General features: G+C 44.1%; 1 protein-coding gene across 12 annotated transcripts in view; it reads left to right on the plus strand.

The window, feature by feature from the left end:
- ebf1a (EBF transcription factor 1a) overlaps positions 1–27,148 on the plus strand; it is a 55,835-nt gene that overhangs the window by 17,213 nt on the left and 11,474 nt on the right. For 6 of the 12 annotated variants that reach the window (XM_053324321.1, XM_053324327.1, XM_053324322.1 and 3 more), the window contains exons 7-10: positions 12,189–12,270; positions 13,007–13,148; positions 18,489–18,619; positions 20,205–20,331. In XM_053324321.1, the coding sequence (XP_053180296.1) occupies positions 12,189–12,270; positions 13,007–13,148; positions 18,489–18,619; positions 20,205–20,331 (482 nt within the window). Of the gene's footprint in view, positions 1–12,188; positions 12,271–13,006; positions 13,149–18,485; positions 18,620–20,204; positions 20,332–27,148 lie in introns of all 12 variants that reach the window. The other 6 variants (XM_053324329.1, XM_053324326.1, XM_053324332.1 and 3 more) reach the window with 2 other exon arrangements.

Genomic DNA, 27,148 nt, shown 5'->3' on the forward strand with positions numbered 1-27,148 from the left:
AAGTTTCATTGGAAAAGAACCTGATTAGTTTTATTGTGAATTTAAGCTGTCCTTCAGTTATTTATTATTAAGGATGAATGCACACACACACATGCTCTCACACAAACACACACACACACACACACACACACACACACACACACACACACACACACACACACACACACACACACAGACAGGGCATGCATCCACCTGTTCTCCTCGCTCCTCTCTCGCCCGAGGGGACGAGTATGGTAGATAACAGTTTGAGTGGGCCTGCTGCAAAACACTAATCAGACCTAACACTGCCTAATTAGTACAGAGTCCGCTGATTGGCTTACAGCAATAATTAACACAGGTGAGAATAATTAGCTCCCCATAGACCTGTTTGTGCCTGTGTGTGTGTGTGTGTGTGTGTCTGTCTGTGTGTGTGTGTGTGTGTGTGTGTGTGTGTGTGTGTGTGTGTGTGTGTGTGTGTATGTGTGTGTGTGTGTGTGTGAGGATGTTATTATGCAGTCTTGGTCCCCAGTGAGGCTGAGGAGGCAGAGAGAAGAATCAAACTCATTACTGAAACCAGGCCAACCTGTGTTAGGTGCTCTGCTTTCCCACACCCAGAGAATTAGCCAAGGAGATATCCACCACCCCTCTCTCCCTCTCTCTCTTCCTCTGTGTGTGTGTGTGTGTGTTTATCCCCTGTCTCCCTCCTTCCTCTGTCTTGCTTACATTCTCCTTTTCTCCTTTTCCTTCAGCCCCCATCACTGATGAGTGAAGGTCCGCTAGGTGAACCTGTTAAGATAAGATGAAACAGAGACATGGGGCATCTTTCTATCATATTCTGTCTCTCTGGTGGTCTGCTTCTCTCTTTTATCCCCCGCCCAGCCTCTTTCAATCTCTCTTCAGAATTGTAAGAACAAAATAGTGGTGGGGGTGGGACATGTTGGCAAGTGCTGTCTTCCTCTTCATATAAAAAGCTTGTACAGTGAGCATATAGCCTCTCCTCCATAAAAATGTATACCGTACACTTCATGAACTACTACTTACCGCCTGGCTGTATATAGAAGATAGTGAATCATGCTCAGCCAACGCCTCACGATGGCTTTCCAAGAGAGAGAGAGGGAGAGGAAGAGGGAGATAATGAGAAAGACAGAGAGGGAGAGACAAAAGAAAAGAAAAGGGGACGGTATTTTGCTGAGAGACTGGCCGTCGTTCATCAGTCTGAAGCAGCATGGTGTCCTCCATCTCACTCTCTCTGGTTATTTTTACCAAAGTACTGCTTCTTTGATCAAGCCAACATCACAGAGAAGAAGACGGGCACGCAGACATTGAGAGGGGGTTAATATTGGAACACAATTGACGGCTTGTCACTTTTAGCTCCGAGGCACCAACATCACCGAGTAGTTAGTTAGGTGCCGGAGAGGGAGATAGAGGGGGGTAACACACACACGCGCGCGCGCGTACGCATGCACACACACCTTCAAGAGCTTTTTGTGTGCTAAATAAATAACAAGCGACAATGTAAATTGGTGTTTTCCTGGAGTGTGCGGCTGCTTCTGGGATGTATTTTTCATGTCAAGACATTTTAGAGTGGTTTAGGAGTGCAGGATGTGCAGATAATGAATTTAACCCTGCAAACTGTACACACACACACTCTCATGCACACAATTTTACACTTATACATTCATATGGGGTGTGGAGTCGAATATTCACTTGACCACAGGTGCACCGCAGTGCTGCCAGCATTAATGTGGGGCTGACTCCCGCCCCCCTCTACTATTGTTCTCCACCCACCAGGGCCCAGGGAGGTGCCAGGGGCGACATCAGCCTATAACCATACACTAGTAGAGACACAGTGGGAGAGGGAAAGCTCATTGCTGGCTGACTGATCTCCAGTCTCGCGCTGACAAGCCTCCCGTGTTCGCTAGATTTGTTTTTTTTTGTTTTTTGTGTTCACTCCTGGTAAACACTTGCCTCTCAAAACAGGCAGCTACTACCTCTGTCACACCGAGGCTGTCAACACAACACTGTACTCCACATCGCACTGACATAGAGATGTATGCATGAGCTGAATGGATGTACTCAAAGGAAGCTTAAATGCATATAAGAGCTGTTAAAGCTGTGTTTATGGGATGCATTTGCATAGTGTTCGTAGCCTTTTCTGCCGTGTCTCCGTCTTTTTCACACACACACACACACACACACACACACAAAATACACTTTTCCCCTCTCGAATACCCTCAACATGCCTTCCTGACTAAAGAAACAAAATGAAAGAAGGTTGATTGAGGCAAAACAAGGAAGGTTGTTTTTTTTCATATTTCCTGTTTCAATAATTAATATGCATGAGTTTTATGGCCGCTTAAGATGCGATCAATTATTCATTAACAGCATGTTAATTGCATCCACAGTCGTGAATATTTAACCAAACACTAAATCAATGGGGTCGAATGAGCAGCAATATGGACATTTTATAAGCTTTGCCAAAATTAGGTTAGGCTTTAATGAAAACCGCAGAGAACAGATTGAACAGGGGGGGAAATGTGAAGAAATAAATAAAATGTACAAAAGTAAATGAACCAACTTCACAAAAAGAAACACATATTTAGAAATCAGACAATATGAATAAATGCAAAGAAGCAAGATGCAAGGTTGTTGACTCGTAACAGTGTAGTCTCTGACTCCTAGCCTTTTCTTCGGCTTTGTCTCTTTATTCTCATCTCCTCCTTTTTTAAATGGAGAGGATGTAATCTCCTCATCTCTGCCCACTGTAGCCAGCCTTTTTTCGCTCTCAAAGACTCCAGACTCCTTTGTCCTGAATCTTTGTGTGTGCTTGTGTTTGTGTCTGTGTGCTCCGTGTGTGGGTGTGTGTGTGTGTGTGTGTGTCACAGCGGTGTCTGGACGGTGACATTTCTCTGCTTGGATAACCATCGCGCCCTCTGTCCCTCTGTCCCTCCAGCCATGACGCAGGGTAATGTCACCTGTCAGTCTCAAACTCCTACTTACAACCACTGTCCAACCCCCTCCTCCTCCTCCTCACTCTCCTCTCCCCTCACCCACATGGAACACCACCATCGGTCCACCACCCTCTCACCCCGACCCCAGCAGCTCCTTCCTGGACCTCACCTGGGAGACAAAGCCCTCAGCACCCCCTCTTCTTCCCCCTTTTGTCTTCATCTACGGTACCTTATATGACTCCATATCCTCCTGCTCTTTACCTGCCGTATATCCAAATGGCAACCCCACCCCTTCTTACCCTGCACATTTGCCCCCAGGACTTTTCAGAATATGGAATGGGAAGACATCTCATATAGTGAATGGGAAAGTCAGGGGTGGGAAGTTGACTTTTTGCCTGGACCCTCGCGCGCCTGTTTCCAATTACTCTCCCGGCACAGGCAGGGTGGAGGTTTATGCGTTATATGGGAATGTAATTGACTATAACTGCCCTCTTAACATTAACCAGGTGTACTAGCTGAGTGTGTGAGATTAGGCCCCGGGTCTTGGCCGTTATGTGTGGACTGGCTATGTAGTTGTGTGTGTTGTTGTTGATGTATTTATACCCTGCTGCTGTGAGGTGCTGCCCATTAGCACTGCATTTAAATCTGACATTTTTCCTGTGTGTGTTTTTGTGCGTGCGTGTGCGTACATACATACTGGGCTAGGTTCTGTTTGTATTTGGGCCTTAAGTTTCATCTGCCTTTGTGTGCATGTAAGAATGAGAGGGAAAGTAAAAGAGGCAGGATACAGATCCAGCCCGCTTCAAGGGGGGCCTGACTTTACAAGGACGAAGTCAAAATGGGCCCATTCACAAGGCTGACACACTGTGATTTGTATGTATAGTGCTGTGCAGCCTGCGGGGCACTAGCCCAGAGGCTATCACAGACACCCAGACCAGTGCACGAGCAGGGGAGGGAGGTGGATGGTGACTGTGTGTGTGTGTGTTTGGAAAAAGAGGGGTGTGTGTGTATTTATGTGTGTCTGTGTGTGTGTGTGTGTGTGTGTGTGTGTGTGTGTGTGTGTGTGTGTGTGTGTGTGTTGGAAAGGGAAGCATCAACAGGCTGTCAATCAAGCCCCAGCCACAGCCTGTCACTCCTCAATAGAGCTCGTCCGAGGGAGAATGGGAGTCCCTGGGACCCTGAGAGGAGAAAGGAGGAGGTGCTGGAGGGTGAGGCGGAGGAAGTAGGGAGGAGGTGACTGTCTATCTGTCTCAGTGACTCGGGCTTGATTTGATATTTGATACCGAGCATGTGGCATTTGAATGCAAATCTATTTTGATCGTCCCACTGTCTGATAGGGTTAAGAGGAATCTATAGGGGATATGCATTTGTGGGTGCATGCATGTATGCATGACACACACACATACACACACACACACACACACACACACACACACACACAAACACACAAAATGGGACTCAGAGGAAATATTCAGACGGATTGTATTGCTACTTTCCAAAGCAATATAAAGATAGTTTACGCATAATAACATACAATGTAATAATTCAGAGGTTACAAATAGCTTTAGTGAAGTGATCTTTGACTCCCTGTGGTTAAAGTAGGACTGATGTCTCTTTATGAGCAAAAACATGTCAGTGTATTATATATACATCCTGTACATTGCTGTGTGTTTGAGTACGTTTGAAAATGAAAGGGTGTGCAGGATAATTATTTTCCCTGCGTGCATGAGGAGGATTGTGTTTAAAAGCGAGCATGCCAAGTAGGTAGACAGACGGACAGCTAGACGGACGGATAAAGCCAGTATTACTGCAGTATGGAAATGCGAGGCTCAGTTCCCTCCCAATTAGAGCAGTGACTTCTGAAATGCCATAATACCCATTAATTAGCAGGCTGCTATTTTCTCAGTGATTTGGCTAATTAGTCTGCGAGGCTCTACACTATCTGGACCATTATTATTGGGCTGAAGCCATGCAAACACACTCACGTACCCACACTCATGTTGGAGCGCAAACACCAGCACGCTCACGTTCATATACATACTGTACAGTGGAAGAGATACACATTGCAACAATTTTCCCACAGTTGAGTGACCCTAATTTAAGTGACACCATTATACGCTTCAGCGGCGGCATAGCACAGCATGAGAGAGTTAATGGTGAAGAAGGGGATGTTGATGAGCAGTTACACACCGGTCGCCCTCTTCTTCAACTATATTCTCCTCATAACATGTTATTATATGCTGTTATGCACTGATAAAGCCCAACAAACAGCAGCACTGGCCTGTCCCCTCCTCTGAGACACAACAGGGAAGCATTTCAACCCCTTGTAATGACTTGGCGTGTGTGTGTGTGTGTGTGATGGGCGCTCTCTGCTCGACAGTCCATCAGTGTCTCCCACCGGACAGACAGGCCACTGACACAGCACCACGAGGCCAGGAAACCTTTTCAATCACTCCCTCACTTTTCCCCCTCTGTCAGGTGGCAGAAAGGCGTGATTGATCTGTTGTTGCTCCTCGGTGGTAAAGGAGTGGAAAGAAGTTGTGTTGGGTGAAAAAAAAAGGTCTGGCATGTGTGACAACCACTTTCATAAGTTTATTAATCATCTTCATCAATAATGCAGCCCTAGCCCTGCTGTTGGTCGCCATGCAGCATGTGTGTTTGTGCATATGTGTGTGTTTGCATGCAGGCAAGAGAGAGTGTGTTCACACTCCTCGCAGCCCGATGAACTTCATAAGTGTCCCATCACCACTTTAATCAAATTACTTATGAACCAAAATTGACAGTTTTCATTAATTATAAAGGATTATTCTAATTGCGATTCAAATTTATTCATTTAGAACAGACGGCATTCAGTAATGTTTCAGGAAATTTGCATATTAAATGGAGAGGGTAGGCCATTAGCTATGCTAATGTATGCATAATTCCTTATTTTGTGATTGGTGGGCCATATGTAGCAGGCTGGGGGTGTGCAGGTGAGGAATCTAGAAGGAGCTGTAATATGTTTGATAAACACAGAGGGACGCAAGGCCAAAACACACGCGTGCACATGAACCCACGCTCACACAAGCACCGTAAGACGCCATACATCTCTGCTGAGCGTCACTCTGTCTTTCCCCTGTCACACACTCTGTCTCCCATTTTCTCACCCTCTCCTGCTATCTGTTTCCATATTCCTCCCTTAAGACCCATTGTAGGGAATAACTTTTCACCCTAGAACAAACACAGCACACTAATTAAGTTTCTGATTTCTGATCCTGCTGCATTTAGAAACATAACCTTGAGCCTGTGTACAGTCACAGTCATAGTTATGATTTAATACGGTGCTTAAATGGAACAAAAAGAAAGAACTTTTGCAAGCGGCACATTCATCCCCACAATGTATGGGGCTGGTCCCGGGTTGACACAATGCTCTTTATCAAGCTATATATAGTCGATGCATTATGCATTAAGTTTAACATGTGCTTAAATCAACACTATTCAATATGAATACATCAGTCTTCAACTGAGGTACAGAGGAGAACAGTTAGGGTAAATGACTGCGCGGGGAGGCACACAGGCAGGCATAAGCATGCGGTCACACACACACACGCGGTCACACACACCCTTCGGCTGTGCGGCGGCGTCTACCCAAGCTGATGACAGGGCCATTATTCACTGGTCAGTCCCACGAGGGCAGGGTTTGGGTTGAACAGGGTAGCAGAGCGTCCCAGCATGGCAGGACAACACTGAGGTGAGAGGGACCAGGACCCTTCATTACTCCTGTGGTCTGGGGGCCTGGAGCTCTCTCTCTCTCTCGCTCTCTCTTTGTCTCTGTCTCCATCAGATTAATGGGCCAGGCCCGACAGGGGAAGTGTTTCAATCAGCACTGCCTGCCAAGCTTGTCCATCACCCAGACAGCCTCTTATTCATCATGGCTTTGATACACACACACAAATGCACACATACACACATACATACGCACAGATGTTTATTTGGCTGCATTTCATCCTCAGTGCTCTGGTGTAAAGCTGGGTTACAGGTAGTTATGTTATCAGGCTACAAGTTGTTGAACCCATCACTGCCAAGCACAGAGATTGGCCACCTTTCAATGCTCCCTGCACGATTTCTCAGTTGAATTTTGAATGATCCTTTTTCGGATGAAATGGATGAAACACAATTGGTTAAGTGTCTCTGGGACTTCTGTCCCCAAGCTGGGACTGGAGCTCCGGCACTGCGGGAAATGAGGAACTATCTCTCCCAAGTGGGGCTTCTCCCCGAGCGGGCGAAGGCACAGTGCAGATCCCCCTTGACCCACCGTCTCCCTCCTCCAGGGTCCATTTGTTCTGAGAAATATTTAACGACTGGGCAAATTCAGCTGACATGACATGCACACACATTGAGCAGATACAGAGGAGGAGGATGGGACGATGCACGGAGCGAGCTGGAAATGAATTTTTCAGCGCTGTGAGATGTTCTATTTGAATAAATCATGACACTTAAGATAGACATGAGGGCAATATAGAGGTGCTCGCCACTACTTTGAGGAGTGGCACTCCAAAGGAATGAAGCAAAGTGTGTATGAGGGTCTGTCTTTCTTTGTCCGTCTGCCAACATGTTTCTGTATGTTTTTTCATATTTTCATGTATGTTTTTTATCTTTCAGTTTATCTGTCTCATATTACTGTTGTACAAGGAAATGGATGTTTCTCTCACAGTAAACTGGGCCACTGCAGCTTGTTACAGGCTGGTGTCCGAGGCCCAGGGCCAGGCCCAGAGACAGACCTGGTTCTAGATTATTAATGTCCCCCCCTGTGGAGCCAGGCCCCCTCCCCCACCCAGTGCCCCTCTACACCCCTGGGGTCAGCCTGCATGGCTCCTGGTGCAAGGCCCCCCTCATAAATCTCCCTAAATTAGTGTGTGCGCACGTATGTGTGTGTGTGTGTGTGCTTCCAGGCTTAAATATATACTGCAGGCAGGCAGACAGGTCACCAAGAAAACAAGCCAGTCAGGCTCTTGGTTGAAGTGTCAGTGATGCATGGCGGAAAGAGTAAAAGAAAGAGTTGTTGAGAAAAGAAAGAATACGAGAAATGAAACACAAGGGGAGGAAAAGAAAATACACAAAACAGGAGTTGAGGAAGATATTTGATTCTCTAAGAGTGCCAGACTTTTCTTTTTGTTTGGTTGCCTATTTATCACCTGCTTTTTTCCTCACTGTAACATTATATTTGCTTACAAATATTTACACTTAATTTGAACTCAGCTCTGACTTCATTAGGATCGATTTCCTGAACAAATCTTAATGCTTAATTGCTGAAGTGCAGGATCTTCCATTCCTCTACCTGCCTAGATTAGTTCAACATGTCCCACGGTGGTAACAGGCAGGGGAAGTGCTGTTGTGTCACTTAGTTAACCCCCAAGACAAATGGCTCCCCTCCGGAGCACAGTGAATTACACACCTCATGAAGCATATTAGTAGCCAGACACAGTGCTTTTCTCCTGGAGATGATCTGTAAAGCAGAAAAGGATGGAGAGAGGGGGGTGGAGGAGAGGGCTGACTTATGGCATCACCCACAGCCATTTTTACAGCGTATCGGCATCAGAACAAAACACAGAGAGCCGAGGGAGGAGGAGTGAAGAAGAAAGAAATGAAACACAATGTTTTACAAAAGGCTGAAAAGATGAATAAACTAGAACTACTGAGGAAGATAAAACCACACAGTTCTAAAGTTATCTACGTTAAATTTGACAAGCAAAACAACTATTTCCCTCATTTGTGGCTAATGTAGGAAAATTATTAGAAAATATAACAGAATTGTCCCTCGGAGGCTTCCTTGCTGTTAGCTAATCGCGTAGACAATCTTTATCACCACAGTAATAATATTTAGATGCTACAGGGATTACTTAAAAGTTGTGTTATAATTGCTTTCCTTGTTTTGTTTTTTATGGGCAGAGGGTGATTTTGTGTTTAATTGCTCCAAAGTGACAAATAATGCTTGTTACGATATGATGAAAGTGTGAGATCATTAAATTACTACGGCGACCGCTGCATGTGTTTATTTGTTCGGTTTTTTGCTGTTGCAAATTTATGCCATGAGGCTTCAAGAGGCCAAGCAGTTATTTACACAAATTCACTTCCACAGCCATTCCTGGATTTAGGGGTAATTACGTGAGAGCAAAATGGTTTTATTTCATTTAATCCAGCCGGCGCAGCAATTTGCTGTGGTAATATTTGTGGCTGTGGCAGTCCGTACAGTAAAATAGCTTGAAACCAGCGAGAGTCTCATATACAAACAAGGTAGAGGAGGAGAGACAATATCATCTGCTGGAGAAGGACCAAATGAAAGTGTGTGTTTTGTTCCAATGCCCCACTCTACCCAGCACAAAGCAGCTTGTACCATTTTCAAATGTGTAATTTTTATTCAACATTTTTTCATCCATATATTTGGTCTTGCTAAATGCTCTTTTGAAGTCTTATACACAATGCTAAACATGTTCATTTTAATGCTGGGTGTAAAATTTACCTTCAAAAAACATCATGTGTCATTTTTGTATAGTTGTAGTAGAGTGTAAGCAGTTGCTCCTGAAATGTTAAAATCCCCAAACTTTCAGAGTTATACTGAGGAGGAGACCTTGGTGTTTTCAGCTATGATGCTTTGGCAACAAAATGTAACCATTTATTCTCTCTTACTCACTCTTATGTTCAAAGCTGGATTGAACTGAATGTTTTTGCCATAGTGTCAAGTCAGCAAGAGAGTATCGATTGTGAGTCGATTACTTATTATACTTTTTTTTAATGACTAAAAAGTAAGGTAAACATGATACTAGAGAGCCACTAAGTACAAATGAGAAAATGATGGTCTCTTATCAGCTATCTGTCCATATTTACTGGTCAGCTGTAAATCAGATTATCCATAAATCCTCATGGTAATCTCTTTGGTATTGCATATCAACACGTGCTGCTCTTTATTCACCCCACCCACCCACCCACACTCCCACTCTCTCTGTTGATCCATGTAAATGTGTGCAGCGGTGATTCCAGTCCCCTGGCTCCCGGGGAGATGAGATAGAGCACCGAGGAATCAACATGCTGCAGTTTTGTAATGTTTCCGTGCGGCTGACTCCAGACACCTTAAGTCATGTAAATAATGAATCAGATGATCCACGCGTACAGGAGATCGAGGGGACATGCTGACATATGGCACAGCGAATGAGGCATGCTGACTTTCTCTCGCTGTCTTTTTTTTACCGCACTCAATATCTCAGCTGGTATCCCATCCCCAGTCTCACTTTTTTCCTTCTACTTCACTTTACCCTCTCCAAATTCTCAATATTTAACCCACTGATTTTGGTCACTTCTGACTTTGGTGACCCTAACTTTCCTCCTTTCAATTATCCATTATTCCTCTATCATGAATACCTCACAGGAGGACAGTTGGGAAAAAGAGTAGAGTCAATGAATTAAACAGGAGGTGCAGCCAGGAAGGTGGGGTATGTTGGACAAGTGGATGTAGTCCGTGGCTGTCTGCGAGGTTGCTCTTTGACCTCGAGGAGATAAGAAAGTTGGGAGACCCTCAGCCTGTGGGGTCCACCAGCCACTGTAAAAGAAAAAAAAAAAAAAAAAAAAAAGAACCTCCATCTCTCAGCGTCATGAATTATTTAGATATTGGCCTACAGCTTCTAAAATATACAGGAGGGTGGTCTGTCTCTCACATACTCTCTACCCCATCCTTCTGTCTATCTTTCCATCGTTTTCTCCTCTCACTTTCTTACCTCCCTCTTCTCTCTCTCTTATTCCTTTCCCCCCCATTCAGATTTATCCTCTTGCGCCAGAGAGAGGATCTTGTAAATCAGAGCCAAAACAAAGCAGAAGAAGAAAAGGCAGCACCCAAAAGACAGTTTGTTATTCAGATCATAAGAGGCTTTTTCTTCTTTGCTTGAAGAAGAATGTCTACCACTAACCAGCTGTCATGCATTTAAAAGTTGTCAGGGATAAATTCACGAGTTCTTGTGTTACATCAGATGCTTGTAATGCACAGCAGTAGGCTGGTCCTTGAAATGAGACAGAACTCTGGTCTGTCCATTTATCTTCTTTGCTCTCTTGTTTTTCTCTCCCTCTCTCTCTCTCTCTCTCTCTCTCTCTCTCTCTCTCTCGATGAAGCAATTGTCCAAGGCACACTGCTTACTGTGTTTCTCTTGACATGTCTCTATGTGTGTGTGTGTGATGCATTTGCTCGTGCATGATTATATCTAAGGCAGTTGGCTCCAAACGCGCTGCCCAACGCAGAATCCTAGCCATAACAAATGAACAGAGGGGAGAAAATAAGACATATGAAAGAAAAGCTGAGCAAAGGAGTGATTCTCTCTCTGGCTGGTGGAGATCTGTATTGTAAGCAGTTTCAGCTGTCAGCACTTCTTTGAGCTACCTCAAAGGGAGGAGGAGGAGGGGAGGGGGGGGGGGATCGACCGGGAAATGTTGTAGTTTTTATTTTCCCCCTTTTGAGGGTTCCTGTTTATTTGTACACGGCACTGTTTATTTTCGCGGTTCATTTGATATAGTTTTGTTTTGTTTTTTTTCAGACAGAGAGACGATGCAGGAGAGCAAGTGGAGAGATTTACTGTAGTTTCAGTTAAAGAAGAAGTTGTCAGGCTACGAGCCTTGGGGTGGGGCTAGGGAATAAATTGTCAGCCATCCCCTTTCTGCTTTTCAGGCCTCTGGTGCGCACCCCCCCCCCCCCCCCTCTCCTCCTCCCACCATCACTCCCCCCTTTACTCCACCGACCCACCCTCCTCCCTCCATCCCTCCCTCCCTCATTAAGTATTGATGTGGGTAGCCATACTTGCCATCTCAGCCTATTAATAATGCATGGCAGGTGCTGTTGATGTGGTCTCTCACACTGAGATTGAGAGAGGCAGGAATGGCAACACTGTGCTGCATAGTAGCTACACCACAACCTCCGTCACACGACTCTGCAGCTGGGTAGGTGGGGGGAGTGGGGGGCTGCGTCTGCCCCGGTGAGTTTATGGCAAGCTCGGAGATAGATATACAAGGTAGCATCTTACTCAATATCCCGGAGCTGTTTTTACATAGAAAACTGCCTTTGTCATAAACAACTGATGGATGAGGGTGGGATAGTGTATGAGCCTTGTCTGCCACGGCTGTTTCGTTTGTTTTATTTGAATTTTATGTTTTATTAAAGTAGATCGTACAACACTTTCAATGACAGACAACTGTACTCAAGCTCATCTCTTCCTTTCCCTGCTTCTCTTTCTGCATGTACAGGTTCTTCCTCAAGTTCTTCCTGAAGTGCAACCAGAACTGCCTGAAGAATGCCGGGAACCCGAGAGACATGAGGCGTTTTCAGGTGAGATGCAACTACAGTACCGACATGCAAATAGTATGTAGCAGTTGTAAAAAGATAAAATGAATCACAGGTTCTCTTGAAATGCTCTCTGTGCATTCCCAGTCCAACAGTCCAGAGCAACGCACCACAAAAAAATACAACAAGTCTTATGAACAACATAATAAATAACCAAAATACATTATTTCTGACATCTAATAGGCTACATATATTCCCCACACCAGACAACATGGTCTCAGCATTTTATGACTGCAAACATTCTTTGACAAACTTCTTCTCTAATTAGCAGATTTACGCATGAAACTAAACTAAACTCAAGCTCCAAAAACATAAAAATGCCTGTACATGTACTTTAAACTTTAAACCAGCCACAAACAATAAAGGGTCTCTTGCAGTGATGAACCCACCGAGAGCAATCCCGTAACTCTGCTCTACAGTCCTTTGTAGAAACACGACTCCAAATGAATGTTAATGTTGCTGTCAGTTTGTTGGATGTGTAAATTAGCAACTCTGTGCTAACTGTTTGCAATATCAACTTCAAAGGTGATAGATTATATGTGAGTATTGTGTTTACAGCTTAATTTCACATATATATCAAATACATTCAAAAGTCTGCACTCAGTTCACATAGGGGACTTAACCTACACACTATTGAACATATATTATCAATGTGACATTTATTGTTTTTTGAGATTTGAGTTTATAGTTCCATGGTCTCCATCTGTCTCTCCTTTCTCAGGTGGTAGTGTCGACTACGGTGAGCGTGGAGGGTCATGTCCTGGCCGTGTCAGACAACATGTTCGTGCACAACAATTCCAAACACGGGCGCCGAGCTCGAAGACTGGACCCCTCGGAAGGCACGCCGTCTTACCTGGAACACGGTATTAAAATCAAGAACAAAACACCAGGCTCTCTCTCTCTCTCCAAGCTTTCTTTGTCTTCCTTACTTTCTTTCTTTTCAACTCCCCTCCCCTCCCTCCCCTCCCCTCCCTCTCCAACCCCCTTCCCCCTGTCTGGCTCCGCGCTCAACCCCTTTTCTGTCTCTGCTCTATCCCTCTCAAACCCGCTCTCTCACTTTCTTTCTTATCTTTCCCCCTGCTTCCTCCCGGATTCTCACTTTCCTCTCTTGTAGTGTTTCTAACTCGCACTAAGAGAGGAGAGAGTGGTAGCTAGTGAGTCTCTTGTCTCTCCCTTGTGGCTTGCTCCCCTCAGGTCTCTGCCTCTGGGCCTTCTACTCTGCCTCGCATAAGCACTATGTGTCTTATGAGGTCTGTTCTGCTTAAAGCCAACACTGGCTTTATTTCCTCGGAGACCTGCTTTTATCCTCCAGCCCTCCATCACTCCCCATCCCTCAGGTTTTCAAACACACCCATACGAACACAAAAGCCCCTGCGCACACACACATATACACACCCCCGCATGCACAGTCAGACCCAAACCTGTAATACTTCATAATGACATGTGCACATGATTTAGGAGCCCGCACTGATTCCCAAGTCCCTAATCCAGTTATTTTCTCATTTCGATTTCCCAGACATTGAATAAGAGAAACATATTTTTTTCTCTTTGAGGAAAGTCAACCTCAGGGATGATAATGACAAAAAAACTAAGAAGGGATTTACATGATGGCCTACACTAGATTGCATTAAGATTGAATGTTATGGTTAAGTCTATCTAATGACTATCCTCCAGAGGTAAGGTGGACCACTTGTCCTGCGACTGGTCTCACAAATGATTAGAAAAGTTCAGAAAGACGAGACATATTGGAGACGTCAGTGAGGCTTGGATCTTACACAGAAAGAAGAGAGCGCACAGTACACTAACAGATGTTCCCTGTGTCAGAGAGATTTGTTTGGGAATTTCCTCTTCTCTGATTTTCTATTCTCCTGATGATGGGGGTTGGAAGGATGAACAACAGGAGTGAAAGAACAGAGCAGAGGGGGAGAGAAGGAAATACATAAGTGAGGACAAGAAGTAGTAAAAGTGACTGATAGTATAAAGAAAAGATGAAATCAAGACGAAGAAAACCTGTTTCTTTTTGTTTTTTTCTATGTATGGCAGTGTGTGTGTGTGTGTGTGTGTGTGTGTGTGTGTGTGTGTGTGTGTGTGTGTGTGTGTGTGTGTGTGTGTGTGTGTGTGTGTGTGTGTGTGTGTGTTTGTGTGTGTGTGTGTGTGTGTGTGTGCGTGTGTGTGCAGGATACACAACTTTGGGGGCCCATTTCAGGCGGTAATAGATGAGCAGTGCATAGAGTTGAACAGATGGCACCGAGGAACACCCCAAAGTATAATCCTATCACATGGATTCACGTTCCACCATCTGGTTAATCCACACACACACACACACACACACACACACACACACACACACAAACACACACATACACACGGAGCGCACATTATATCAGCGGCTGTGAAAAGGAGGCATCTTAGGCCATGATTATGGCCACAGATTGCTGCTTGGTGAACGTTGATCTCTGCAGGCGTATCGGGGGGCTAAATATCATTCCAGCTTGTTGGGGAGGATCAACAGAACAGGGAGTCAGGCAAAGAGCAAAAGGCTAGACTGCAGGGAAAAAGTCAGCCTACTCTAAAGTGGATTATGCCGCTTTACAGAATTACAGCATGTCTGACAAGCTGCCTATCTGTTAAGGAGAGGAGATTTAGCTTGTATAAACATGTATTTTCCCAATGCTGTTCTTTTCTTCAATCACATCCAGTAATCTCTGAGTCCATAATACCCACAGATAAGGTCAAGTAGAACACTGAATACCAGTTATTGAAAATGTGGGTTATTGTTGTTATTCCATGTACTATGTCCGATAAGATATAAAGAATATGCTTTAAAGCCACTTATTCCACATCTCCGATAGAGTGAGAGGGGCTGCCATTATCATCCACAAGAATAACATGTTCAAACCTAAAAAATACTATACTAGATACTAATGACCATTATGTCATACTTTCAGGCATGTTACAGAGCACACCAGAAATTTTCACCAGTGTAGTGTTGATGCCCTCGTTGACTTTAAAAAAAAAACGTAAAGTAAAGCTTTCTCCTTTTATTCCATGTGTACACTTTTTGCTTGATAATAATCTGTTCTGGAATCAGCTCTCACATGCTGTCAGATAGTGAGTTGAAAGACTTTGTTGCAACACAGGTTTGTTCCTATATTGAATTTAATGATACCCCTGATGTTGGTAGTGGCATTAAGTGGAAGGCTCTCAAAACTTATGTCCTAGTGCAATTACCCAATTGAGAAAGGTTGAAAAGGCTAGGCTGTCGGAAATCACAGATCACAGATGAACTTCTAAAACTTGAAAAAAAAAAACTTCTATTACATTTCGACCATGAATTGAGACAATCTAAGCAATGCCTCTTTGAAAAGGGGAACAAAGCTGGGAGACTCCTAGCTCAACAGACCCATGCAATCAGTGCTTCCAGATTAATTCCTAGAATAAAATCACCCAGTGATAGTTTTATCTCTGATCCGGTTGAAATTAATAGGTCTTTCTCTGAATACTACTCCAAGCTCTACACTCTGACCCTAGATTTCTATATTGACCCACCCCCATCTCCTTGATTCATTACGTACCCAAAAATCAACAAAATCATTGCCATCGTAGAGATACAGGAAACAATTAAATCATTGCAAAATACAGTCAAATTGTACAAAGTGCAGTCTACATTATTAGCACTAGTTCTAGAGAGGATGTACAAAGGATTACTTTCATGAAGACTGTCAACCAGCAACTTTGTCTATGGTGTCCATCTCTTTATTTCTGAAGAACCCTTATTCTTGTAGTATAGACCAGTTTCCTTTACATTGTACCATACTGGCCAAAATCATGTCCTGACATTCAATAAATTCCTTTTTGTCCCCAGCACAGGACACATCATAAACTCTCCCTTTATGCAGACAACCTTCTGTTCACCCCCCATTATTGGTCCCCCATTATTGTGTTCTTTTGATCTATTTGGTCACTTATCAGTTTTATAAATTAAAACTCCAAAAGAGTTAATTATTTTCTTAAACCAACTGGCAAAATAGTTCCCCAATTCACATTCCCTTTTAAGATAGCATTAGACTGATTCAAATATTTGGGGTTGCTCCCTCAATGATTTGTTCCTCAAAATTATTCAATCACAAGATACATATAAATCAGACATATCTAGGATCTCTTGCAGGCAGTGTCATAATATAAATATTTATATCTTTTCCAACACATCCTGATTTGTATCAATAAATCCTTCATCACCAGTCTTGATTGGCAGCCGAATGTGTTCGTCTGAAACAACAAGCCTATCTGTCTTCTATCAATTCCCCAGCTCCCCAAGTCTAAAGGAAGCCTAGAGCTTCTGAATTTCCACTACTACTTTTAGGCCTGCAACATTAATAAAAACTCCTTTATTGGGCCAGCTGCAAACTTTTTGGCTCCTGTCCACTCTGGGTTTTTAACAAAATATCACCTTCCTTTTCTTCTTTACATTTTTTATTACTTGCTCTCTGCCTCCTATAGTCCCATAGCCCACACAATCTCAAACAAACCATCACTAGTACTATCAGGATTTGGGTCCAATTCATGGTCTACTCAGAGCTTTGATCCACACACCAAGTTTAAACACTTTTAATCACTTATTCTCCCTGCCATGCCTTCTGTAGTTGGTTAACCAATGGTCTTATCACACCATTGCATCCTTTGCATCCCCTTGTCTACAGCAATCTCTTTCATTTGTTTAAAATAAGGCATTGTGTCCAAAAGCAGTTTTCCCATTTCCTCCACTGCCCCTGTGATTCAAAAATTGATCAATTTCTCCCCCTATGACCACAAACTGATATGTATTAGCTATGGCAAAATTCACTCTCTAAATCCAGCCCCCACTGTATCCCTCAACGACTCCTGGGAGCACGACTTGGGTGTTGACATCTTCGACAGCCAGTGGAGCGACTCGGTCTGGTGCACTCTTCATCTATATGTGCCAGGCATGGCCTACTGCACTGCGAGGTGCTCCACAGAGTCCACTTCACCAACACTAAATTGGCAAAAATATTTCCCAACAGAAGCATTGCCTGTAATAGATGTAAGCAATCTCCATTTACATATATTTTAGATGTGCCTGGGGCAGACTGAATTTTTCGTCCAATGTATTTTCAACTCTTAAACAGGCCCTCAACACACATATAAACCTAGACTCTAAATGATTTGTTTAGAGTACCCCCAACTCAGAACATGTCCACTACAATACAGCATGTCAGTGTGCCTTTACCACTCTGTTGGCCAGATACACAAGTTGATACAGGAAGTTCTACAAAGTATACAACTGGAAAAGTTAAGATTGTCATTTAAATGATTCCTGAGTAGAGCTCACTGCAGAGAGAGAGGGACCCACACTATCTCTTCCCTATGATCGTCTTTAGCAATTGTCTAGTCTACTATTTGCCTACTATAATTATTATTATTACAGTAATACTCATTTTTTCTTTTGTTAATTGGTTGTTTGCTGCAGTAAATCAAGTTCAGGCTACTACATATTTATATTTATGCATCCTCTCATTCCACTTCACACTTCATTTTATTTATTTTGTTGTATTTATTTATTTTCATTGTTATTTTTTGCGGTTGTGGGATGGTGAGTGGGTTTTCTTTCTTTTTTTTCCTACAATTGCTGCACTGACTTTGTCATGTCTAAATTGAAAAAAGAAAGAATACACTTTAAGAGAAAACACTGAAAGTTTACAAAACACATACGAACCCATGTGGTCATGAGACAGACGCTGAGATAGCTACACAGATATGAAACAGACAGCTGAGCAAGAACTAAATGTTTGGTTAATGAAGGCAGCGTATTCAGAGGGCAGAGCTACTGTTGGCTCTGCTCTGCTCCCCGGTCGCGTGGCCTTTGATCAGACACTCAGCACACCTGACATTTACACGCCTGCACGCTTTGCCACGTGTCATAAAACAAGCGCACCGCCGCTGCCCTCACACACAGGGCAGGGGTGATGTTTAATAACGGGGTGCGTATAATCACTCTGATTAGTATTCCTCGCTCGGCCTCGACCCCTGGGAGGGAGGAGAGAGGTGATGTGTGTGTGTGTGTGTGTCTGTGTGTGAGAGATGGAAAGAGGGGACTGACTGTACCTGGTGCCAGTACTGAAGACCTTTATGGGCTGTCATTAGGTTACTAAGCATCTAATCTGTTTTGTCTGTGAATCTTCCAGCAACCCCCAGCATCAAAGCCATCAGCCCCAGTGAAGGCTGGACCACAGGGGGCGCTACAGTCATCATCATTGGGGACAACTTCTTTGACGGCTTGCAGGTCATCTTTGGAACCATGTTGGTTTGGAGTGAGGTAAGTCACTATCTGGTCACCTTCAAGAACAAAGGTTTGTGTGCACATGTGTATATGTATGCTTTCTGACCACATTTTTAAATATTAAACACAGGCCTTTTTTACGTTACTGTAAACAAATTGGTCCCCACTTTTTTGACTCAAGGCACTTTTAAAAATTACGTAATGCCTGAGAGCAACCCCTTAACAAAGGCTATAGTATGGAGAAAAAGTCAACACAATTTGTGTGACAGAAATATTTTTTCTTACTTATTTCTCCAATTATCTTCTGACCCCCTCAAATTTATCTTGCAACCCTGAGGAGGAGTTCTGCCCCTCAGCTTGGGAACCACTGCTGTAAACTAGTGCTTAAACGATTAGTCAATGAGTATTTAATCATACAGAAAATGTATCTACAACAATTGTCTGTATCATTTTATCATTTCAAGTCATTTATTAATTAAAAAACATTTCCTGGTTCCATCTTTCACTGTAAATTGAATCACTATGAGATTTTTAACAAAATAAGCAAACTGAGGAAGCCACCGAAACTCACAGTAGGCATTTGTCAAACACATGATAGACTAAACAATCAAGTGAATAATAATGAATACTACTATACAAGTATATCAAATATATTTCAAAATGTGAACAGTAGCCTGACTTTCCTTTTTTTTCTCTGTGGCAGCTCTTATTATTTGCCATATATCTGTTCAGCTCCCTCCCCCTGTCTTTTATTACTAGTACCTGCCTTCCTGGAATATGCACACTGTACTGTATGAGTCTCTTTGTACGGAGCATCTGCCACATGACTAAAATGTAAATGTAGTGTATGTGTGAAATTGAAGGTCAGCGAACGGCGCAGCTAAACAGCTTTCTCTTTAGTAAAGGAATAATTCTATAAAAAGCTCCTATATTATCTCGCTGAGAGGTGAGTGGGGCCAGACAATGGTGGAATGAAAGCTTAGTTAAGTGAGCAATGAAAGGGACAGTTACACACACACACGCACACACATGCACGCACACAGGCTCTGGCAGCAGCATTGATAGCTTTTGAGCGCCGCTAGTTTTGAGTGCTAGTTCAGCATAGCATGCAGAAAATGAGCACTCATTGAGGTCTCATCTGTGTTTTGTCTTGTTACCGTTTTCCTTCAAAGACCCTTCGGCATACACACACACATACATGGCGAGTGGGCTCATCAGCCACACTAAGTGAGCCTCTTTAAGACACAGTGGTGCTTTAATGTGGCTACGGCAGCTCGACAGCCTGTACTGACAGACAAAGACACAGGGGCAAAACAGACAAGCATATAACGTTTACTTATACTGCCTAATAGACGTATGCAGAGGAAGGTGTGTTTTATTCATAAACAGATAACTGCTTTTGAACCCCTCTTACAGAGTCCATGTCAGCACTGATAACCATCCTAAGCCTCACAGTGACATTGCCTTGGGCTACGAAGCCACCTGAGGGCTTCAGCGCTAACACATCATTTTCAGGCTGATTATACAAAGAAAGAAAGTCAGAAGACATAGTCCCCCGAGCACATGTTTGGATATGAGGTTTCATTGCATTAATCTTTCTGCCCAATCTGCTTCTCCATAGCTGATCACACCCCATGCCATTCGAGTGCAGACTCCACCCAGACACATCCCTGGGGTGGTTGAGGTCACACTGTCCTACAAATCCAAACAGTTCTGCAAAGGCACACCTGGACGCTTCATCTACACAGGTACTACCTATGCACAAATACAATGACACTAATTTAACTTTTAAGGAGATAATGCAACTCCCATCTACCGGTCCCTTGGCTGACAATGATGCAATTTTCTCCAGGAACAAAAACATCAGAATCATTTCTAAAATCACATTAAAAAGTCAAGACACAGTTGCTTTAAGTTTTATCAAGTCTGTTTTTTTTGCTATATCTGCTAAAAGTAATGTGATTCAGTTTATATGCTGTCATTTTCTTTACACTGTTTCTGAAGAAAAATGTGCATGCTAAAATTCAATAACATGACTCAATAATTCCGGGGGAGAAGCCTACAGACGAGAGGAGGAAAAGTATTTGCCCTCTTTTATGAAGCAGGTGAAGGTCAGGGAGAGGTTTAACCTTTTGATTAGTGGGATTATTGTGATTTAACCCTGTCGAAGGCATGATGAAGGAAGGAAGAGGTCCATGTGTAGAGTGTGATTTTTGATGGCAGGGACATGAATAGCGTGAGTGTTACATCAGAGCGTATCGGTGCAGAGTTATAGCCGTGCAGTGAAAAGAGCGGCAGAGAGAGTGAATGTGAAGCGGTGATTAACCAATGCGAGGCCACAGGTCCCCGGGGAGACTGTGAATCACATAAATCTGTCTGTAATCTCAACCACTGATAGACTTAGGCTGTAAGCCCCGGCTGGAATTGCCAACATTTGACAAAATCACAATTGAGAGAGCGTGTGCGTCACGTCATCGGCGAGCATTTTCTGCAGCTTGTATGCATCCTAATTACTGTGCATGGACAGAATCCATGTCCATGCGTCATAATTATGACCCTGTGTTTGTGTACTTATGAGAAAGACCCGGCTCCCTGCACTTGTTTGTTTGTACGTATGTGTAAATGTACTCAAAGCACACGCATGCACATTGACAAGTTAACTGCATTACTAAGACAGAGGGCAGATGGGTGGGAAGCCTTTGCCATGCCAGAGCTGTCCAACAGCCCGCACTCTGCCAAACCCATAAAGCTGTGTGTATATAAATGTGTGTAGGTGTGTGTGTATGTATGTGCACGGCCTTTTAATGTGCCAGACATGTGGGAAGCGTATGCATAAACGCCCTATCTCTTCCCAGCACTCCACTCTTTCACCTTGTCACATTCACTTATTCAAAACTTGCTTCTTTGAATGAATTCATCCCGCGCATCTTTCTCTCTCTCTCTCTCCCTCTCCCCCCCTCTCTCTCTCTCTCTCTCTCTCCCTCACCATCTCTCTCTGCCTCTCAGCTTCTATGGAGGCACAGAGGAGAATCTCAACAGGTGAGAGGTAACAGAGGTCATCCACTGGGAGCTGAACACACACACTGTGATGTTGCTTGCCAAGTGCTGGCACCTTTACAGTCAACCGTGTCGAGGCATAGATCCCAGGCCTACTCTTAACACACTTCACTTCAGCCACAGCTCTATACCCTCAACGGATATTTGTACCTCTCCCATACCTCCTATATCAACCAGTTTTATCATTTTTACTTGGACCTCTCCAACCTGCTCACATTCAGTATCTTGAATGAGAGACTGAGCTCAGTGAGAGGGTGAGCAGCATTTGGAGGGACAAAGCAATTGTTTAGAGTGGAGAGACAGAGAGGTGGATGATAACAGGAAGAGAGGAGAAGGATGGGAGAGAGGGATGGAGGATTACCATGGGCCATGTTGCCCTCCTGGGTCTGTTTGGCACCAGTTTGAGCCCAGTTGCCAGTGGGTACTAATCATGGAGGATTGGCAGCACTGCGTGGCAGCTGGCAACTAGCGCATTCATACACACACACACACACATGCATCGACACAGCCCCACACTCATAGACATGTACACACTCATATATTACGTGTGCATGCGCAATCACACACACATATGTGCACACTGAATTACATTGGGGACAGCTGGCATTGCTAATCAACTTCTGCTGAGGAGAGGAAAGCGAGCAGCTCACAGACCTAATTAAGTCAACACATACCCAATACTGCTGCTACTGCTACTTTGCAAACACACCCGACACATGCACACTAACACACACACACACACACACACACACTACCCATCTATAGGTGTACTCCCTCAGCCTGCCTCCGCATGGTCATTGATACTCCACAACTGACCGTCTGTGAATGGGGAAGAAAAATTCAGCTGTAGTTCAGGACAGAGAAGACAAGCAGGGGACTTTTAGTTCAGAGGAGATTCGGAGAGAAGCTATTACAGTAATGTGTCCTCTGCCGTCTCTGAGGAATCCTCTGCCATTAGACTTCAGAAAGCTCCAATTAGACTCATCAAAGGCAATTAAGCTCTCCACTGATAAGAATAAAAGAATGTTTTTTTCAGTCTCTGCTCTTCTTCTGTCTTTTTATCCCCTTATCCCCCTTCTGTTCCTCTCTCTGCCCTCTGCCTTATGCACCTCTGGGGCTGAGAGCTCTCCCTAATCTCCCTCTCTCCCTCTCTTTCTCTTTCCCTCTCTCTCTCTCATTATCAGGTCATTGCCCACCCCCACCCCCTCCCCCTATCCCCTTTTATAAATGCATTTCCATGTTTGGTTGTGTATCACCTTTTACTGGATTGCTGTCTTTGTAACATTCATCAGAGAAGCTCTTCCTTTTCTTTTCTCCATGCAATATAGAGTGATAATACTCTCTGCCACTTGGTCCTGCGCGTGTGTGTGTGTGCACTTGTGCATGTGTTTGTGTGTGTGACACGGGGACACTGGCAATAAATTGGGGGAGTTGATGAATCACCCTTGTCGTTCAAAAGGCAATCCCTCCCTCCTCAGTATGCAGCCTTGTCTGCTTAGTGCTTCCACTACAGCCTCTGCTGATATTAAAAGGCTCTGCTGGCTCACATTAAGGCCGGCACCACGCGCACCGCCACGCATCGGCACACACGCACGGACAAACATTAGGGGTAGTTTTTCAGCGCTGAGTGCAGATTAGGTGTGTAGGAAACATCACTCAGTTGCGGTGAGGAGGAGCAGGAGCAGCGAGGGGAAAGACAAAAGTCAAGAGAAGAATTTAAACCAGCTGGGATGCTGCTGACATCTCTCTCCTTCTCTCCGTGCCCGCCTCTGTGCTCCAAATTAGTTTTAGGAGTGGAGAAAGGACTGTCAGTTGTCTGTCATTTTACACACAGATGCAGACACAGATGATGCCACAGTAAAATTTGCAAGCATGAACATGCCCTGTAAAGTTCTGATTTATTTTAGCACTAATTTAAGCTGTCCCACATAGTGATGAAATCTGCTTGTCACACACAGCGAGAGAGATTGTTTTGCTCAGATGGTGCCTTGATGTTACTTGAGCAATTCACATTTGTAAAACATATTTGATGCTGATTGTGTTGATATAACGAGTGTGGCGCAATTAGCGAGAAAATCAGCGAGAAAGTCTACTTTTCAACAGACATATAGATTTACAGACATGTTCTACATTAATATGCATATTTGACACATTCATACACAAGCATACACAAGCACATCCACTCAAATGCAGCCTGTAGTCATTTGGCAATAAAAGTGGTGTGCAACCAAGAGATGGTCAATTACTTGTCTTGCTCCTATTTGTGAATGCTGTCTTTTATTGAGCTTGGGTGGAGGCCTGCTGTTGATTAAAACGGCTAGTCTCCAGCTGGAGACAGGAGCAGCTGAGATAGCTGCACACATTCACATTTACTGCGCACAGTCTTAACTGCAAGGAAATTCACACCTCTATTTGAGATTGAGATTAATTTTCTGCACCATGTGGCTTGTCTCCCCTCTTTAGCATGCTCCGTTCTTATTACAGGAGCATCTGCTCCATGATGATGATGTAAATGAATTTTGAACGTAGATTATTTGGTACCCTGCTGAAATGAGCGGCTTTCACTGAGGGAAGGATTTCTTATGTTTTCTTATGTTTTAATTCAAGCGTACACTTTTCATCCAGATTTCCAGAATTTACATTCTCCCACTGAGGATCCATGCTGTCAGGTATTGTTAACTGTTGACATGCACTTTTTGCAACAGACAATTACAGCTTAGGTTGTAGTAGCATCCACACCTCCATTGATTTGTAGAATCTCTTAGCGAGCCCCCTCCTCCCCTCCATCCTCTTCTCCTTCTCTTACTCCCAGCCTCAGCCTCTCCCTTCCTTTAGGAGCAAAAAGCTTTACTCATCTGTTTTCTGTGTATGAATTTCCAGCCATGCATTAGTCTCCCTGACATGTTCAAGCGATGCTTTATTTAGCTTGTCGGATTCTGCAAATAAACGCAATCTCGGGGTTTATGGAAAAATGGATAAAAATTAGATTGTAAGGTATTGATCTGGATTGTGAGTAGTCGGTTGGGGGTGTTTTTTGTGTGTGTGTGTGTGTGTGTGTGTGTGGTGGTGGTGATGGCGGGGGGGGCAGCTCTCATCTGTGTGAAGGGGAGTGGGGGGGGCGGGGGATGAAGCCGTAATTCAGGGCTATTGAACCCCCTGCCACCGGCGGCATCGATCGCCAAGCAGCGCTTATGAGATCACACCTGAGCACTGGAGACTGCAGAGGGGAGGGAAAAAGTGGGAGGGAAGGGGGGAGAGAGAGGATGTGAGGAGGGAGAGGGGAGAGACGAGTGAGTGGAGAGAGAAACAGAAGGCTGTGATATGATCAGCTCCTTACCCACTGTCTGAGGGCCTGTTAAGGTGTTAACATCAAGCCTCAGAGCCAATTACCTAACCCTGCAAGTACACTACCTGCACTTCCACACTCACGCACGCACACACACACACACACACACACACACACACACACACAGCACAGTGTTATGACAGAGGAGGAGAAGGAGACGGGACTACCGGACACTCACTCTAGTTTCCCCTCCTCCTCCTCTCTTGCATTTCCAATAATAACAACGACTCCGACATTCTGACCTCTCAATTATCCCCCATGCTCCTACCCCCCAAACACACCCCCCTCCCTTTTTACTCCTCCCCTAAAGCTCATACCTATAACACCCCTTCACCACACCCCATCGTTTTCTCTCCTCCTTTTCCTACCCCCTCACCCCTTCATACACACTCCCCCTGCGGCTCTGTGGGTTATTATAGTGAAATATGAAGCGGTGTGGATTCTAGGCTTCATGAAATTTCCATGAGCATTGATCTGATCTGATGTGGGTGATTGCTAGGTGAATCCCTCCAGTCCAGGGCTGTTGCTCATCTATTCATTTATTTATGGCAGTTATGTTTTACTGGCTTTGATTTGCTCTTCTGGAGAGCGACAGCTAAGGATTATAAATATACCTGTATAGGAGAGTGTGCTTTGAATCCTGGAGTGTACCAGCACACTACTTCTCTTTCGAGGCAGAAGAGTTTTTTTTTTTCTCTTCTACCACAATGGGATGTATGATCCATTCGCCTTTGTTTTTTAAATTTTTATCTTGTGTGAAAAATTAAACTTGATTCAACTAATTCCTGTTGTGAAATGTGAAATATTGAGCATCGATATAAGGGTATAAAATGCCAAGATAATCCCCAAAGAGACACAGCCAGGTAGTTAGTGGTGCATGCTGTCCCCCACATACTCCTCTTCTGGTTTATGGTCCTTGAAAATGAGCAGAGACAATATCACTTCCTCTCTCAATTACCAAAACTGTCTCTTTATTTGTAATAGGGGGTATCTCTGTATGTCTTGGGGTTTTATGCTATTGTTCACTCGAGGCTCATTTGGCACATTGTAGAGGACTGATAAAAAATTCATCATAAAAACAAAAGCCTTTGAGACGAAAGAGAGGATGTTGTCGGAACAATCGCTCCTCCGACTGCCGGCCTAATCCAGGGCAAATCCTCCTTAAGGCTTTAGAGAGATCAGTGAATTGGGAAGTAATGTCAAATATTTGTCCTCAGAAATAATTCATACTTTATTTGTTGCATGTGATCATCTCATTGTTTTGGCTTATTTTATCAGTGGACCAGCTGGCCTGTAATATGTGTCATTCTTCAGAAGTTGAGCCTGCCTCTGGCATCTCTACATCGACTTTTTCTTCTCTACTCTACACTTTTCACCTTTCCTTTCTTTCACTCTTGTGGATTACCTACCGGAACTGTCCGCTGGGACAGTTGGTCCAACTATGTTTGTGTTGCCAAAATAGAGCATCACTGACTCTTGCTCCTTTGCTCCCTTTTGGGTTTGTGTGTTTGAGCGAGTGGCTCAGGAGGAGCCATGGGGATGTCACTAGAGGTCCAGCAGGACAGCTTGTACTCATAGCCTCTAGGGGCCTTTTTTCTGGGGGCCGCCTAGTCAGCCTGGCTGCTCAGATGTGAGGCGAGTAGGGCATCAGCCCTCAGGAAACGTCCAAGCTGCGACCCACAGGGGAAACAGACGGACGGCACAGACACATACAGGCAATCCTCGCGCGTAATGGCCCCTTCTTCTTTTCATTTTACACACACACATACAAATACAAATACACACATGTTGAAGACACACAGCTACAAACTCCTCACAGAAGCAGTGTCTTAAAGGCTGTAGCCCAGAAAAGTAGTCAAGACTGTTATCCATGTATGTGCATTGACTCACTAGGCAAGCCACATAGAGACAGAGGGGGGAGGCAAGTAAAAGACAGAGATGAGAGAGAGAGCGAGAGCGAGAGCGAGAGAGAGAGAGAGAGAGAGAGAAAGAGAGAGAGAGGGAGAGAGAGAGAGGGAGGGAAATGGGGAAAGAGGGAAAGAGAGAGAGAGAGAGAGAGAGAGAGAGAGAGTACATTAGGAATGAATTATGTGGAGAGAGCACTTATCCAACAATCCTCCTCTGAAGTGTTTGTACTATAAGCCTCAGATCTTCATTGTATT

Source organism: Scomber japonicus, chromosome 8, assembly GCF_027409825.1.
Source record: "Scomber japonicus isolate fScoJap1 chromosome 8, fScoJap1.pri, whole genome shotgun sequence".
NCBI classification, from domain to species: Eukaryota; Metazoa; Chordata; class Actinopteri; order Scombriformes; family Scombridae; genus Scomber; species Scomber japonicus.